The sequence below is a fragment of the Salmo trutta genome, chromosome 12 (genome assembly GCF_901001165.1).
Source record: "Salmo trutta chromosome 12, fSalTru1.1, whole genome shotgun sequence".
Taxonomy (NCBI): domain Eukaryota; kingdom Metazoa; phylum Chordata; class Actinopteri; order Salmoniformes; family Salmonidae; genus Salmo; species Salmo trutta.
In genome coordinates, this window is record NC_042968.1 from 67,627,472 (window position 1) to 67,643,592 (window position 16,121).

General features: G+C 38.2%; 1 protein-coding gene across 3 annotated transcripts in view; it reads left to right on the top strand.

Annotated features, from left to right (window-relative positions):
• Nucleotides 1–16,121, top strand: part of LOC115204031 (complement component C6) — a 53,183-nt gene that overhangs the window by 26,026 nt on the left and 11,036 nt on the right. The window contains exons 4-5 of one of the 3 annotated variants that reach the window (XM_029769264.1): nt 2,974–3,002; nt 9,790–9,886. In XM_029769264.1, the coding sequence (XP_029625124.1) occupies nt 2,974–3,002; nt 9,790–9,886 (126 nt within the window). The other 2 variants (XM_029769263.1, XM_029769262.1) reach the window with 2 other exon arrangements.

Consider the following 16,121-nt stretch of genomic DNA (forward strand, 5'->3'; position numbering starts at 1 on the left):
TATAGTAGTTTCTGTTTGTGTGTGCTTCCCCTGTGACCATTTTAGAGGTAGGGGAGACTGGGGTAAGTTGAGACATTTTTACATTAAGCATCAAACCGTAAAGAGAAATATAGTGTTCTTTCTATCAAAGATATCTACATACAGTATATTTCAGGAGGTTCTGTATCCCTGGAAACAATCAGAATTCATGTAAACATTAAAGTTTTGAAAACATAACTTGTCCAAAAAAAGTGGTCTGTTGGCACAACTTACCCCGGATATGGGGTAAATTAAGCCGCCCACAAATTTCTGTACTAAATTAAATATTACCACTACCTTTTTAAACCATGTCTATCTTTATTTCCCAAACACAATTCAACACAATCACAATCACTTTTTTGTCTTTTAACCATTTTAAGCATGTTTTAACACAGACTTAACACCGAACAAACACTTTATTTTTTACACTTTGAACATAGGCCAGGACCTGTTGTTACCAGATATCCCAGCAATAATGCCTTGCATGAAAAAATGATATTTGCTCAACTTGCCATTGGCTAAACCATTAGCTCACCTTACCCCATGGCCATTGGCTCAACTTACTCCAAGGCAAACATTTTGACTATATTAGCCCACACAGATACAATGATAAACCTACCATGAAAGTGTAGGACCTCATATTGAAGCTTATGGAGAACCCAACTGATGTATAGAACAATCTTAAAATAATTAACTTTGGTTTAGATTCACTAAACCTGTAACACAATGCATACATTTGACTTGGTGAAAATCTTTTTTTGTTTTAACCTAGCCTGCTTACCACTTTTTCCATGTGGTTTCTTCAGTCTCCATGAAATGATGACCTCTTCCTAAATATTTGGTCAAATAATTAATTTTGTGTATGGTTTCCAACAAACAAGGGTGGCCCAACTTACCCCATTAGCTCAACATACCACACTCCCCTAAATGGATTTAACCATGATTCACCCTGTCTCCCTAGGGACATGCGAGAGATGAGAAACCTACTAAGCAAACTCAGGGAGACCATGCCTTTGCCACTGAAAAACCAAGGTAAGTGGCATTTATACGGTGTGAGTATCACGACTCAGGATAAGACCCAGATGCAGATACAGGAGGCGGATAGTACGATTCTCCGAATATTTATTATAACAAAAGGGACAGGCAGAAGCCAGGTTGAGGGCAGGCAGTGGTTCGTAAAGCAGGTCAGAGTCAGGCAGGTACAGGATGGCAGGCAGGCTCAGGGTCAGGACAGACAGAAAGGTCAGAACCGGGAAGACTAGAAAGCAAAAACTTGAGAACAGGAAAAACGGGAAACATGCTGGTACGACCTAACAAGACGAGACGAACTGGCAATAGACAAACAGAAAATGCAGGTATAAATACGTAGCGGATAATGGGGGAAATGGGAGACACCTGGTGAGGGGTGGAGACAACCACAAGGGCAGTGAAACAGATCAGGGTGTGACAATGAGTGGATTAAATCATAAAAAATACACAACATTGAAGGCACTGCACTGTATTCAGGTTTTGCTGTCTGTGTTCTGTCTAGATGACAGCAGTCTGCTGAATCTCACTCCATACCCGCTGGTCAGGCAGAGGAAGAGGCGGTTCTCTGGGTTCTGCTGCCTAGTGTCCAGCTGAGTGCCTGATAGGTCCTGCAGGTAGCAGCAAGGGAAACACACCAACCCTACCCAACACCTTACACGTTTCCAACATGTTACTGCCATTTAGGAAAGGAACTTTGTTTTATCTTAAGCTGATCAGTCACTTTACTTTTGTATATGATTCGGTGTAGAAAAAGTTATTCAAAGGATAATGATGTTATACATATTTTGCTATTATGTTATTCAAGCCATCTCCCTTTGTAGAAAAGGAGAACCTTTATAGGTCTATAGGCGAGCCCAAACAGATGTGCCAAGCTGATGACATAAGAGATTCAGTTTGTTGGTAGACGGCTTCGCCTAAACTTTGCCTTCAGACATCTTCCTCAGAATGTCATTATATTTATTTCACTGTGCAATGCTTCTTTTGCAGTCTTCCATGAAAAGGAAATCGGTCTCCAACGTACATTTTCCATCAGAAGGGCTTTGCAATGTTACTTATGAAAGCCATTTGTCATTGAATGTAAATAAAATATATAAACAATGGTCAAAATTCTGTTTTGTATGAAACTTTCTTTGAATCATTTTTATTTAGATGATCTGAAGATTTGATGTCTACTGTAAAGTGTTTGCATCTATTTATTTGGTATGTCTTGGCAGAAAGAGTACAGCATGAATATTGCTCAAAGTACTGTTGTAGATTTGTAGTGTATAGATGTTGCGCTATAGATTATTCTATGAATGATAGTATAGGCCATTTTATAATGTGAATAAACTTTTTGTATAGAAATAATAGTTTTTGTCTGGTTTATACAGTGGCTCTGATCTGTAGTATCTTGATGTTTGGATTCAGAGCCAATACGTGATGTCCACTGAGAGGATACACCCATCTAAAAAAAATACTATAGTATACTATGGTATACAGTGGTCTTCAGAAAGTATTCACACCCCTTGACAGCCTGAATTTAAAATTGATTCATTTGAGATTTAATGTCACTGGCCTAGACACAATACCCCATAACGTCAAAGTGTAATCTTGTGAACATTGTTGACAAAAGAAATGACAAATCGATTTTTATCCCACTTTATAACACAACAAAATGTGGAAAAAGTCAAGGGGTGTGAATACTTTCTGAAGGTACTGTAAATATTATATTATTTACTGTAGCATTTTTGCGGACTTTACTGTAGTGTTCAATGTAGTGTTTTTGTGGACTAAAGTCTAGTATACTACAGTATAAAGTATACTGTAGTATTTATAAATACTGTTGTAAAAGAACTGTAGTATATACTATAATTCATGTACTATTTTTGCAGATTACTGTTGTATTTGGGTCTTTCTATAAATAAAGTGGCCAATGTGTAACATCAGGGTAAACATTTCAAAATGGTTTGATATACGTATATTTAAATATGATTTTCTTGCAGCTTCACATGTGAAGTTACAGGAAAAAGAGTCTAGGTAGGCACAATGAGACCATAACTCCTAGCAACAGCAAAACATCAGTGTCACTCAAAATGTCACACGAAACATGTATACTGCTTGTTTCTTTGTCATGGCTAGTAGCCAGGTCTGTTCAACAAGGAATAAACAAGTCGTTTTCACGTTCCCGATTGCTCCGTTTTAACTCAGAAAACATTAGATCAAAATGTACACAAACCGTAATCTTACGTCAGGATTCTTGAGTTAACGTTAACGTGATGTAGGCTAATTATCTTGATCACCTAATTATCTTGACCACCGTAACAACATGGACACCAAAATGTTCTGTCAATCTTCGAGATCAACATTCATTCCCACACTTTGGCTGTTGTTAAATTGTGTGCGGTATCACACAAGATCTTTATCCTTTAGTGAATCAGCTGATGTTGCGAGAAAATGTCCCCATGTAGCTGAACAGCTAGACATCAAACGCGCATCAAACAACTATTATGCAGTAATTATTGAAGAACCCCTTTAATTAAAGACAGTATTGATTTTTGTTTTATTAATCATGTTAAAGCTCCTCTTTATATTAGAAGCATTGGATTTTGCAATCACATACAGTACATTATTTTGGATATGTGTGCCCATAAAAAACTGTTTTCACACCGTAACATAGTGAAATACAAAATGTTACGAGGTTACAGTACACTTCCGAGATCTCCGGACAAAAAAAGAATCTGACAGCAATATCCAGAAATTTCATAGGATCAAGTTCAATGTGTAATTCATTTGTTACATGCTTAGTATATGATATAACAACAAACAACAGTATCATAAATGTAAGGAAGGAAGGTAGTGTTTTATGTCACATGATTTTTGCCAAATCTGTGAAGACTCCAAGCATGAGAAAGGATTTAAATATAGGTTTGCATTCAAAGCATGAATTATATTGAATGTACTGTTGAAGTCGGAAGTTTACATACACCTTAGCCAAATACATTAAAACTCAGTTTTACACAATTCCTGACATTTAATCCTAGTAAAAATTCCCTGTTTTAGGTCAGTTAGGATCACCAGTTTATTTTAAGAATGTGAAATGTCAGAATAATAGTAGAGAGAATGATTTATTTCAGCTTTTATTTCTTTCATCACATTCCCAGTGGGTCAGAAGTTTACATACACTCAATTAGTATTTGCTAGCATTGCCTTTAAATTGTTTAACTTGGGTCAAACGTTTCAAGTAGCCTTCCACAAGCTTCCCTCAATAAGTTGGGTGAATTTTGACCCATTAATCCTGACAGAGCTGGTGTAACTGAATCAGGTTTGTAGGCCTCCTTGCTGTCACACGCCTTTTCAGTTCTGCCCACAATTTTTCTATGGGATTGAGGTCAGGGCTTTGTGATGGCCATTCCAATACCTTGACTTTGTTGTCCATATTTTTATTTTTTTTATTTTTTTTTGCCATTTTGCTACAACTTTGGAAGTATGCTTGGGGTCATTGTCCATTTGGAAGAACCATTTGCAACCAAGCTTTAACTTCCTGACTGATGTCTTGAGATGTTGCTTCAATATATCCACGTAATTTTCTTTCCTCATGATGCCATCTCTTTTGTGAGTGCACCAGTCCCTCCTGCAGCAAAGCACCCCCACAACATGATGCTGCCACCCCTGTCCTTCACGGTTGGGATGGTGTTCTTCGGCTTGCAAGCATCCCCCTTTTTTCTCCAAACATAATGATGGTCATTGTGGCCAAACAGTTCTATTTTTGTTTCATCAGACCAGAGGACATTTCCCCAAAAAGTACTATCTTTGTCCACATGTGCAGTTGCAAACCGTAGTCTGACTTTTTTATGGCGGTTTTGGAGCAGTGGCTTCTTCCTTGCTGAGCGGCCTTTCAGGTTATGTCGATATAGGACTCGTTTTACTGTGGATATAGATACTTTTCTACCTGTTCCCTCCAGCATCTTCACAGGGTCCTTTGCTGTTGTTCTGGGATTGATTTGCACTTTTTGCACCAAGGTACGTTAATCTCTAGGAGACAGAACACATCTCCTTCCTGAGCGGTATGACAGCTGCGTGGTCCCATGGTGTTTATACTTGCGTACTATTGTTTGTACAGATGAACGTGGTACCTTCAGGCGTTTGGAAATTGCTCCAAAGGATGAACCAGACTTGTGGAGGTCTAAAACGCCGACTTCAACTGTATCTATGTTCCCCTTTTGTATGTCAATATATTCACATGACAAAAATTGCAAATGATTAATTAATGACTTTGTAACAGTTCCAAACAGTTGTCCACTACAATAAATGCTCACCCTTACCCTAGTTTATAGAAAGATCCATTTACTGTAGTGTTTTTGCATACTTTAGTATACTGTAGTATTTACTGAGGTGTTTTTGCAGACTGTAGTATACTGTAGTATTTACTGTATTGGTTTTGCAGACAGTAGTATACTGCAGTATTTACTGTAGTGTTTTTGCGGACTGTACTGTAGCATACTTTAGTGTTTACTGTAGTGTTTTTGTAGACATTTCTATAGTATTTACTATAGTAATTTTGTTTTAATATATTTGGCATAGAAGTGGAGGCTTTCTCCTTGATTAAACCTACTGGAGAAATACTAAAAGAGCTCATTTTCGATAGCCTGTAGGTAGGTAGGACTGGGGTCTAAATGGATAGTCCAGAGCTTCTGCTCTTTCTATAACCTGTAGGGAACACAGTATACAGTATGGTCTATACTTGGCACGTAGATTTCTCACTTATGGGTGGCACAAATTAGGATATGGGGGACGGAAATGGGCAGGTATATGCAAATTAAATACTGTATTATTTACTATAGTTAAAAAAACAGTTGTGTATTTGCAGACTGTAGTGTTTTTGCTGACATTACTGTAGTATTTACTTCAGTGTTTTTTGTGTGGATAATACTGTAGTATTTACTATAGTATTCTACAGTATACTACAAAATGCTATAGTAAGTACTACACATTATCAAGGGATATTACAGTGTGTATTTTAGTATTCTACAGTATATTCTACAGTACTGTAGTATTCTATAGTAAAGTGTCATATTTTTTAATGTGGGCAATGATGGAGAGAAATTGTGGATACTTACAGAGCTATAAACTTCATCACAGCATGAAACCCTTTTCATTTTTATCAGGGTTACAGGAATGCAGTGTCTGATTCATGACCTCTCACTTTCGACACTCTTTCTAGGACTATGTTAAAGGGTGGGGTGTCAATAAGGGGGAGAGTTAACCTTTTGCTGCAGTGGACTAAATCAGTCTCACACAAAGTGATTGTTGGTAGTCTTAAACAAATCTACATTGAAACAAAAGTACACACATGGTTATGGGCTTAAAAATATATACAGAGTTAAAATGTATTCAATTTTGAGGTTGCATTCCAATATTACGATTTATATACATCACAGAACACTGAAATATATCAAAACTGTTTGACATAGAAACACCCGATTTTTGTCAACAAAAAATGTGATCCTTAAGAGGTTTTAATAACATTCCACCCATGAGGCCAAAAAGGACGCTTGAAGTCATTGACTGCAGGAAAGGGTTACAAGGAGTTGTAGAGAGGACTTACAGCTGGTGAATATTACCGGAATCTGACATTTCCAGACACTTTTTCCAGTAACAGGACAGGATGGAGGGTTGCGAAAGGAGGGTTTGGAAGACTTGAGATTCAGAACTTTGAACTTTGTGTTGTCATTGCTTAGCCTTCAGTCTTCTTGGTGTATATTCTCGGCTGGGTTCATGGCTGTTACAGGGAGGGGGTTTCCTGTTTAAGAGGTAGGCAAGTCAAATAACCAATCGTTTTCACAGTCCGATTCCCTTGGGAGATCATTTAGGGAGGTATATGAAGTAGTTCCCATCAAGCTATTGAACATAAACATACTCACATGCACACACACTCTTGTAGAGCTCAGGATCTAGTGGCCGAGGAGTCAACACCGTGGTGAGTCAGAATTTGTTTGAATTGTATTGACAATCTGTTTGTTATCTGGAAGGGGACAGTATCTAGAACGCGTAGTTTTGCAAAACTATGGATTATATATGAGGAGGAATTTAACCCTTGATGCCTAAATTCTAATATAGTATCATGAAGATGCAGACTCGAGTCACATGACTTGGACTAGTGCTGAGCAATTAACCAACATTTCTGTTATTTTCATTTTTTAAAGAACGAATTGACAAAATTATTTGAATTCCATATTGTTTTTTTTCTTCTGTGAGCTGGATGCACAGTTTTTGTAGAGATAAATCAGATCAAGCCCCGAACTGTGCGATGCAATAGGGAGTTTTATTTTACAAAAGGCCAATATTGTACATAGTTTAGCTCAGAAAACGTGGCAATTAACAATAATGAGCATAATCCACTGCGTGCCAGTTTACTTGTCCGGTCTGTGTGGAGCAGACATGGAGACGGATAGAAGAGAGAACTTGCAATCGAGAGGGATAGAAAGCAATTGTTTCGCTAGTTATCACTACCTGAAAATACATTATATAAGCGATTGATAGTTGGTATTAATCAGTCATAAAAGTATGCCTTATTTACTTTGAAGAACTAGTAAAATAGTGATTTTGTCAGACAGCATAGGCAGCAGCTCTATGAGATGATGACTTGGAAAGAAATAATGAAGTCATCAAACTAAACAAATATTTTATTCAAATAAAAGAATGTGAATAAATGATGATTAACATGTGATAAGCAGTAATGGGTAGTCACTACCATCATGGGACTTTTATTCATTGTTTATTCTGTTCTTACAGCATTCAACCCACATAATTCAAAGTGCATTTAATGTAAAAAAAAAAGTATAGAAAACGAAAACGGATTATTTTTTAATAATCTAAACGAAACCGAATCGCACTAATTGCTCAGCACTAACTTGCACTCACAAATTTGTCGACTTGGGACTCGACTTGATAGAACATAAAATAACTTGAGACTTGACTTGGACTTGGAGCCTCAAGACTCAAATGACTTGAAATGATCTGGCCTGGTATTGTAACGTTTTGTCACTCATTTTGTGGCACAGCGTTTCTGTGGATTACTCTACACTCAGCCAGAGACAGTAGCCGCAGCATCGCCCTTGCAAAAAAAAACTGCAACAGACTGGCTAGTGAAATGTACACAGCCCTCTTATATGACCCCCCAGGGGTGGGGGAGGGGGCTGGGGGTGCAGATAAAAAAAATGTCCAGGCTACATACATGAATATTAAAGGCACAGTGCACTACTTTTGTAAAACATAAAATTACTTTTTGTGGGGGGGTTCAAGGGGTGCTCTCAGCAGCCCTACTTCCCACAGCTATGCCTTGTACTGTTTATTGTAACACTTACACATTTCTGTTTCATGTTTGATACTATACATTTTTATTTAAAAATGTTCTCTGACTGGGCTTGATGTTTATTGTGCACATGAAGGTTTGCAAGACTCATGAGCTAGAAGTTCTGTTTATTTAATTAATTGTATGGTTTCCTCATAGAACACTCATCTTTATATCTGTGCCACTATAGCGTCTGTGACAGCACCATTGAGGCTCAAACCAACAGGAATCCCTACCAAGTTGACTACTTAAACTACTTTAAAATGGCGGAAGCAGGGTGGAAGCCCTCAATGGCACCGCCCACGCTAAAGCAGCCTTTTGGCCACTAGTGGCCTCTATCATTCTCTATGGGTTTTCTTTGTTCATATTTCCCAGGTTATGTCGGAATTCCGTGTGTCTGTGTCCTATGTCTCTGTCATTGTGGCTATGCTAATAGGAGCGAGTGTGCCTCAGTCCATATAGAAATAAGCTAGTATGTTGAATAACAGAAAATTGTTGTTCCAAGTATGAATTGTGATGAAATGTCATTAATAATAATGAAGTCTAATGTACCAATGTAACAATGGATGTGGAAATTGCCTTTTACATTGTAGAACCAGTTTATTAGTTGTAATTGCCAATTGGGTAATTGTATGGTCCTGGGAGGGGCTAAGTGCTTATATGTACCTGTTTGAGCTCCTGTTAGACACGGTCGATTTGGTTTCTCAAGGGGAGACTGTGCAGTCTTGCCCTCTACCTGTGTCCGTTCAGATAGGACAGGTTAAGCATGATACAGAGGCTATTTCTTTTGGACCCATGTATATTTGGTAAATCTACTTGTATATTTTGTATGATATGAAGTAAATAAATCGACACTCTGAGCACGTCAACCTGCTTTGCATTCTGCTAATGTCACTCCCTTACGACTGCTATAAGGACCCTATTTTACAATTACATCATCAATTACATTTTGTAGACAAAATAATGAAAATGGTTGTCTGGTAGCCTCAATAAATAGACAACGATTTGTAGTTGAACAAATAATTGCATGTATAGATCATTTTTACTTGACTTGAAAAAACTTGTGACTCGACTCGACTTGCTGTTAGAATGCACGACTTGCACTTGACTCGAGACTCGACCCGTTCTACTTGGGACTCGACTTGAGACTCTGATCTTGAGACTTGCTTGTAACTCGAATAATAGTGACTTGGTCCTACCTCTGGTATCATGTGGGATGAAGTGCATGGATTTCATTGAGTGTGCCTGGATGTAAATCCTGCTCAACTATCTATTTCCTCCTCCACTTCCTTATCTTTCTCCATCCAGTTCTTTCAGAAGTGTCCTGACCACAGTGTGAGCTGTTCCTGGACCATCCTTCTCCATGGACCGTACCAACAGTCTCCTGGTACTGCTGCATGTCCTGGGTTCAGTTACGGTCAGCCTGGGCTGCTTCTGTGACCACTACGCCTGGAGCTCATGGTCCACCTGCACCAGAACCTGCAACTACGGGACCCAGGAGCGCCGCAGGTAAAATACACAACTTAGTATGAGCAGAGAGATAGCACAGAACTAAATGGTAACTTTACATGAAGTAAAGTTGAGGGGCTTGCTTTATCTCTGTCCAAGTATTGTTATGGTAGTGGAAGAAGCTGAAATGTTTTACTGTACTATTTAAAGTAAAGTAGTTATGTTTAGTCAAAGTAACATTTTGTAAAATAATTGGTCTGATTACTTTGATATACTACTATATAAACCTGATTACTTTGGATTGTTGGGAACTTAGATCACAAAAATGTATAAACTACAGTTGATGCGTTTGAACACTGAAAGAAGACATACAGATGTAGGATCTTAATTTGAGCCAGTTTTCTACAGCAGGAAAATAATTGTGCAGCAACAGGAAATGGGAATTATTATGTGGTTTGTAATTAATGGACATTTTCTGTAGGGGTTGATACATTTTTCATGGAGGCAAATAATTACATTTTAAGTGGAAATTACAAACTTTAGAATCCTTTTTGAACCTTGAATACAATACAAGTTTGCTTTTTCTGCTGTGCAGGAAAATTCTCTGCAACAAAAGAATAATCAAATTAAGATCCTACATCTGTATGACAATGTGATCTTCTGTCAGAAGATGGGAATAATAGGCAGGATTATGTGCACAACACTCTTAGCAAAGCAACTCTGAATCATTAATGCTGTGGGTTTCAGATAAATAGATAGATTTGCTTTTGTAAAACATTCAGTGTAAATGAAGTTTAGTTTTAGTTCAAATCAAATTTTATTTGTCACATACACATGGTTAGCAGATGTTAATGCAAGTGTAGCGAAATGCTTGTGCTTCTAGTTCTGACAATGCAGTAATATCCAACGAGGAATCTAACCTCACAACGAGTAATCTAACCTAACAACAGTTGAACGACGATGTAATGATTAGAAAGTTTTAGGCTATTTGGGGAGAGAAATATGATGGTGCATCTAGTGATTACATCTTTTTAAGAGTATTTTTGTTGTAGTTGAAGAACTATGTACAATAGGTTCGTATGTAGACCTACTGATAGCTAGTTGTAGTTCTATCTAATAAATAAACTCTTTAGACTAACAGTGAAAAGTATATTTCCTGAAGAAAATGTGGTGTGCTTGCTATCATATTTTAAAGTATGTATGGTTTTTAAATGGTATAGTAGTGATAGTGTCTGCAAGAGTAATGGTGGTGACTGTTTTTATTTTTTATTTAACCTTTATTTAACTAGGCAAACCAGTTAAGAACAAATTATTATTTTACAATGACGCCTACCGCGACCAACCCCTCCCCTAATCTGGACGATGCTGGGCCAATTGTGTGGGACTCCCGGTCACGGCCGGTTGTGTTATAGCCCAGGATCAAACCAGGGTCTGTAGTGACGCCTCTAGCGCTGAGATGCAGTGCCTTAGACCACTGCGTCACTCGGATATTGATTGATTGATTGGTTGGTTGAGATGAATGGGCAGCCTGAACATGTGAAAGTTAGTTTGGTGTCTCTTGCTTGAACGGTTCAAGAGTTACAATTATTGTTGGTGGGTATTACAGTATATGCATATGTATGCACACTGTCATGACGTTGGCTTGATGGGGGAGGTTTATGACCCCCATAAATACCTTTCCCCTTTTCTCTCTCTCTACTTTATAGAGTTGACTCTTGTAAAGCCTTTGTTAACATAGAGAATCTGGTGACATCAAAAGGTGGGAAACGGAACCATATTTCGGTAATCCAACCAGTTGAAAATATGCGTTGGTACTTAATGAATATGATGTCAGATCAGTTGGCGTCTGAGACATGATTACTGATGATAGGACGACATAAACTGTATCTTGGAAAATCTACACATTCTAGTTATCAGATTCACATGGAATTATTGTGCAATTTAAATGTTTAAATATGAAACTATTTGTGAAAAGAAGAAATGTAATTTTAGCTTCTTAAATGAGAGAACAGTTTGTCATAGAGAAACTCTGCTCACTCAGAGGCCCCGCCCAAGTGAACAGACATTGGTTGTAAACTATGAAACACGCCCTTCTTTCACCACAATATAAACCCGTTGACAAAAATTCAACTTCCTGTTCCAAGGACGTGCGGACTTGCGGTCCCCACGTTGAAAGGACAAAGATCACCTACAGAACTAAGCCAACCTCAGCGTGAGCTCTGGTTGAATGACAAGAACCTAACAAAATTAGCATAAAATGTCAATGTGAAGATGACGATCCACACGCCGAAAGGATGAATTTCAACTATACCAGCCAGAACATAGCATGAGCTTAAAAGTATGGCAACTTGATATGAACTTTGAACTCTTATTCACTAAAGAAGTGATACCCTCTCCGCCCGCTAAACGTGGGCTAGGAGAGGACGGACAGAGTATCCATTCTACCATGCTCCAGTTCACCACTAGACATTCTTCAGAGGACAAGAGATCCATGCTGGACCACCCGGCCTTCCATCTACGAACAACCGATCGAAGCGCAGCTCAGAGTAAATATTTATTGCATTTTCCTTTTTCAAATGGCCGGTTATTTAGAATGCATAAAATACTGTATTTACGATAGCATAGCTGCCTACGGCCCGATAGAGACACAAAACCTTTTTGCTCTTCAGTCTTCCCCCTCTTTCACTCAAACCCAACCCCCTCTCTATGTGTAACCAGCCGTCATATCTGTTCCGTCCGCTAGGGACGTTTTCCTTTATGACATAATTTGTAATCAATGTATCATACATTCTGTGTATATGTAATTCTGTGTGATTATTTTGGTATTTAGTAAATAAATAATTAAACCAAATTTTGTATTGCTGTTTCAACTTGTTAGCCAGGGTTCGTGAAGATAACCAAGAATTTACAACTTTCAGATGAGACTGAATAAAGTGACGATTAATAATTGACTGCTACTGATGTAAAAGACTACCAGGTCTTTAAGAGTTTATTCGGAAGATAACAGCTCTATAAACATTATTTCGTTGTGCCCCGACTTTCTAGTTAATTACATTTACATGATTAGCTTAATCAGGTAATATTAATTACAGAGAAATTATTTTATAGAATAGCATGTCATATCACTTAACCCGGCATAGCCAAAGACACAACAACACTTAAGAAGTTATAAATTATAGTGCAGACAAGAGCTAGACCAGCGCTAGCAAGCTATGCCCAGGACCAGAGCTGAATCTGCTAGCTTGTGACATGACTTACTGCATCTGTAATGAAAGCAGTCGATGGGTTACTAAAACAGCTTTACCTCTTGATTAGTAGAAGCGATTCCTGTTATTTTTTCAGATGTGAAATGCAGAGAATTCATACACTATACATTTTTGTCTGTCTTGTTGGGGGAGTGGTCAAAACGGCAGTTGCTTGGAAAAAGTTAGGAAACAATTTTTTTAATGCAGCTACTAATACAGATGTATGGTTAGATTGGTAACAGATATTTTTGTTCTGACGACAGATTTTAATAGCAGAGAAGGAGACATACCCTCTAACTTTTTGTCTAACTTGTTGTGAAATTGGTCAACATTTCAATTGTCTATAAAAAGTTACAGAAAATGTTGCTGATGCAGTTATTAAAACTGCTGTAACATTTGATCCATTCCAGATAATTCTGTTCTGATTTCAGATTTGAATAGCACGGAAGGAGACCAAGATGTCATATCCTCAAACTTTTTGTCTAAGGTTTTGGCAAAGTGGTCAAAGTAGCTGATTTGTAGCACATGTAGGACAGTGTGCATGTGTGTGTGCATGGACTTTGCAGATGTATTTCTCACATGTTCAGCACATAGTATTTGTTATACAGTCCTTCTTTGGCGGGAAGAATTGGCATCTCCTCCTCTTGCTTGCCCCATCTGCAACCTCAGGTGGATCAGGACAAGATTCAGCCCCCTGAACAGCTTTCACAAGCGCTGCAGAGGCTGCTGTGTGGGGGAGGCGCTCCCTTCTTTGAATGTATGGTGTTACAAGTGCCTTTCCCAGCTGCTCCAGGAACACCCTCCTCTTGTTCCGCTTATCAGGCAACCAGGTAGGGTTGATTTTGTTCCATATCACGAAGGAATTGTATGAGGACACATCAATGATGTTATGGAAGATGACCATGGGCCAGCTGGCAGTCATCCTCCTGCAGCTGTAAGTTCCAATCACCTTGTCCAGGTTGTCCACGCCTCTTTTGTTATGGTTATAGTCCAGCATGATGGCTGGCTTCCTGTCCTCACGATCACTGATCTCAGCCATTTTGTGCAGTGTGCTCAGGAGGACCACATTCTTGTTCCTCTTTGGGAGGTAAGACACTAGAGTGGTGGTGGGGTGAAGGCAAACTTTGATGAGAAGGCCTCTCTCTCCCTTGTTCCGAGGAGTGCAGGGGGGAGCTTAGGCTTGTTCTTTCTATCTGTGCCAACCATGGTGGTCTTCCTCTTCAAGAGCTGCTGGCTGAGTTCAATCAGTAGCACACATAATCTAAATTTCTCATTGTGTGTGTGTGTGTGTGTGTGTGTGTGTGTGTGTGTGTGTGTGTGTATCTTTGTGGTTGTTGTGGTGTGTAAATTATTTTATAACTGCCAGGTCAAAAATGACCCTAAGACAATCTTTGTGCCCTGGTGGTGTACAGCTTTCATGGATATATGAACAAAGGCGATGTTTCACTTTTTCTAATGTTGGGGTCATTCTAGGAAAAGTAATCAAATTTCAAGTTGAAGAAAGATAATTTAGGGGGTTTTCTCTGCTGTTAAACACAGTGGCAGGTCATTTTTGACCCTTAAGACAACACAAGGGTTAAACGGTTTAAGAGGAATAGCGTGTTAAATAACAACAATAATAATATTTATAAAAAATCAGAGTATGATGAAGATTTACAGTTTAGCAAGTCCCATCTAATAATAACAAATTCAGAGTTAGCCTACAATTATAAGACTTTTGTATTGGATTTTAAATAGCCTAGTACTTGGGCTTTTAAAAAATATTTTAATGATTAATAGGCTGACACATTGCCTTTAGCTACAAAATAGCTCACCATCATGTATTTCCAGATCCTCCCCTCTCTCCTTCATTCCTTTCTCCAGAAAGCAGAGAGAGGGGCTGTCAACCGTTTTAATTAAATATGTTTTGCTGTGAAAACATGTTACTATCGATGTTCACGAACAGATTTCATTTGGTTTCCCAAATTAAGCAGTGGGTAGCTGCAGGAACAGGGTTGGAGAGACCATGGCATACAGAGTTTGGGTGGAATATCACCTCACATCTGCAAAATAACCGGAGTAGCCTACCGGACATGAGTGAAACGAACCCTGCGGGAAAGTGGCCTCCGTTGCAAAAGGATGACATGTCTTTTTTCTCTTGCCCCTTTTCCAGTACATTTGCTAATGGGCCATTCTAAATCTAAACAAATTGTACATATGAGTAAAGACAAGATTACATTTAAATTGAGAATAGTCTGATGGGTGAAAATATGATCACTTGAGGAGAGAACAACGTGTGCAGCAAGGAACAAAGCACAAGCTGGGTTTTTTTCGACTTTCTCAAATCATCGATAGCCTAGTCATAATGCAGCCCATATATCTTAATTTATAAGGCATTCTATGGTTTGCAACATTCACAACTTAAGTTGCCAAATAACTCTAAATCTAGCATATTGATAGAACCTGTTTCAAATGATGACTTTCACGCTCATCATAGCCACTTCATGTGCGCACTCTCGTTCCGGGAATGGAAAAAAATATTCTTTCTATTTTATTCAGATAAATTAATTAAAATTATTGCTACTATAAAATCATATAATGTAAGATAATGGCAAAGGCACTTATAAGCATTTTTTGTCTGCTAAATTAACAAACCTATAGCATGGTGCATAGCCAGATAACATACAGTGCATTTGGAAAGTATTCAGACCCCTTGACTTTGTCCACATTTTGTTACATTACAGCCCTATTCTAAAATTGATTAAATAAAAAAATGCTCATCAAGCTACACACAATACCCTATAGTGACAAAGCAAAAACTGTTTTTTAGACATTTTTGCAGATGTATTAAAAATAAAAAACAAAGAATACCGAAGAATTCAGACCATTTGATATGAGAATCGAAATTGAGCTCAGCTGCATCCTGTTTCCATCGATCAACCTTGAGATGTTTCTACAACTTGATTGGAATCTACCTGTGGTAAATGTAATTGTTTTGACATGATTTGGAAAGGCACACACCTGTCTATATATACAGTTGAAATCGGAAGTTTACATACACTTAGGTTGGG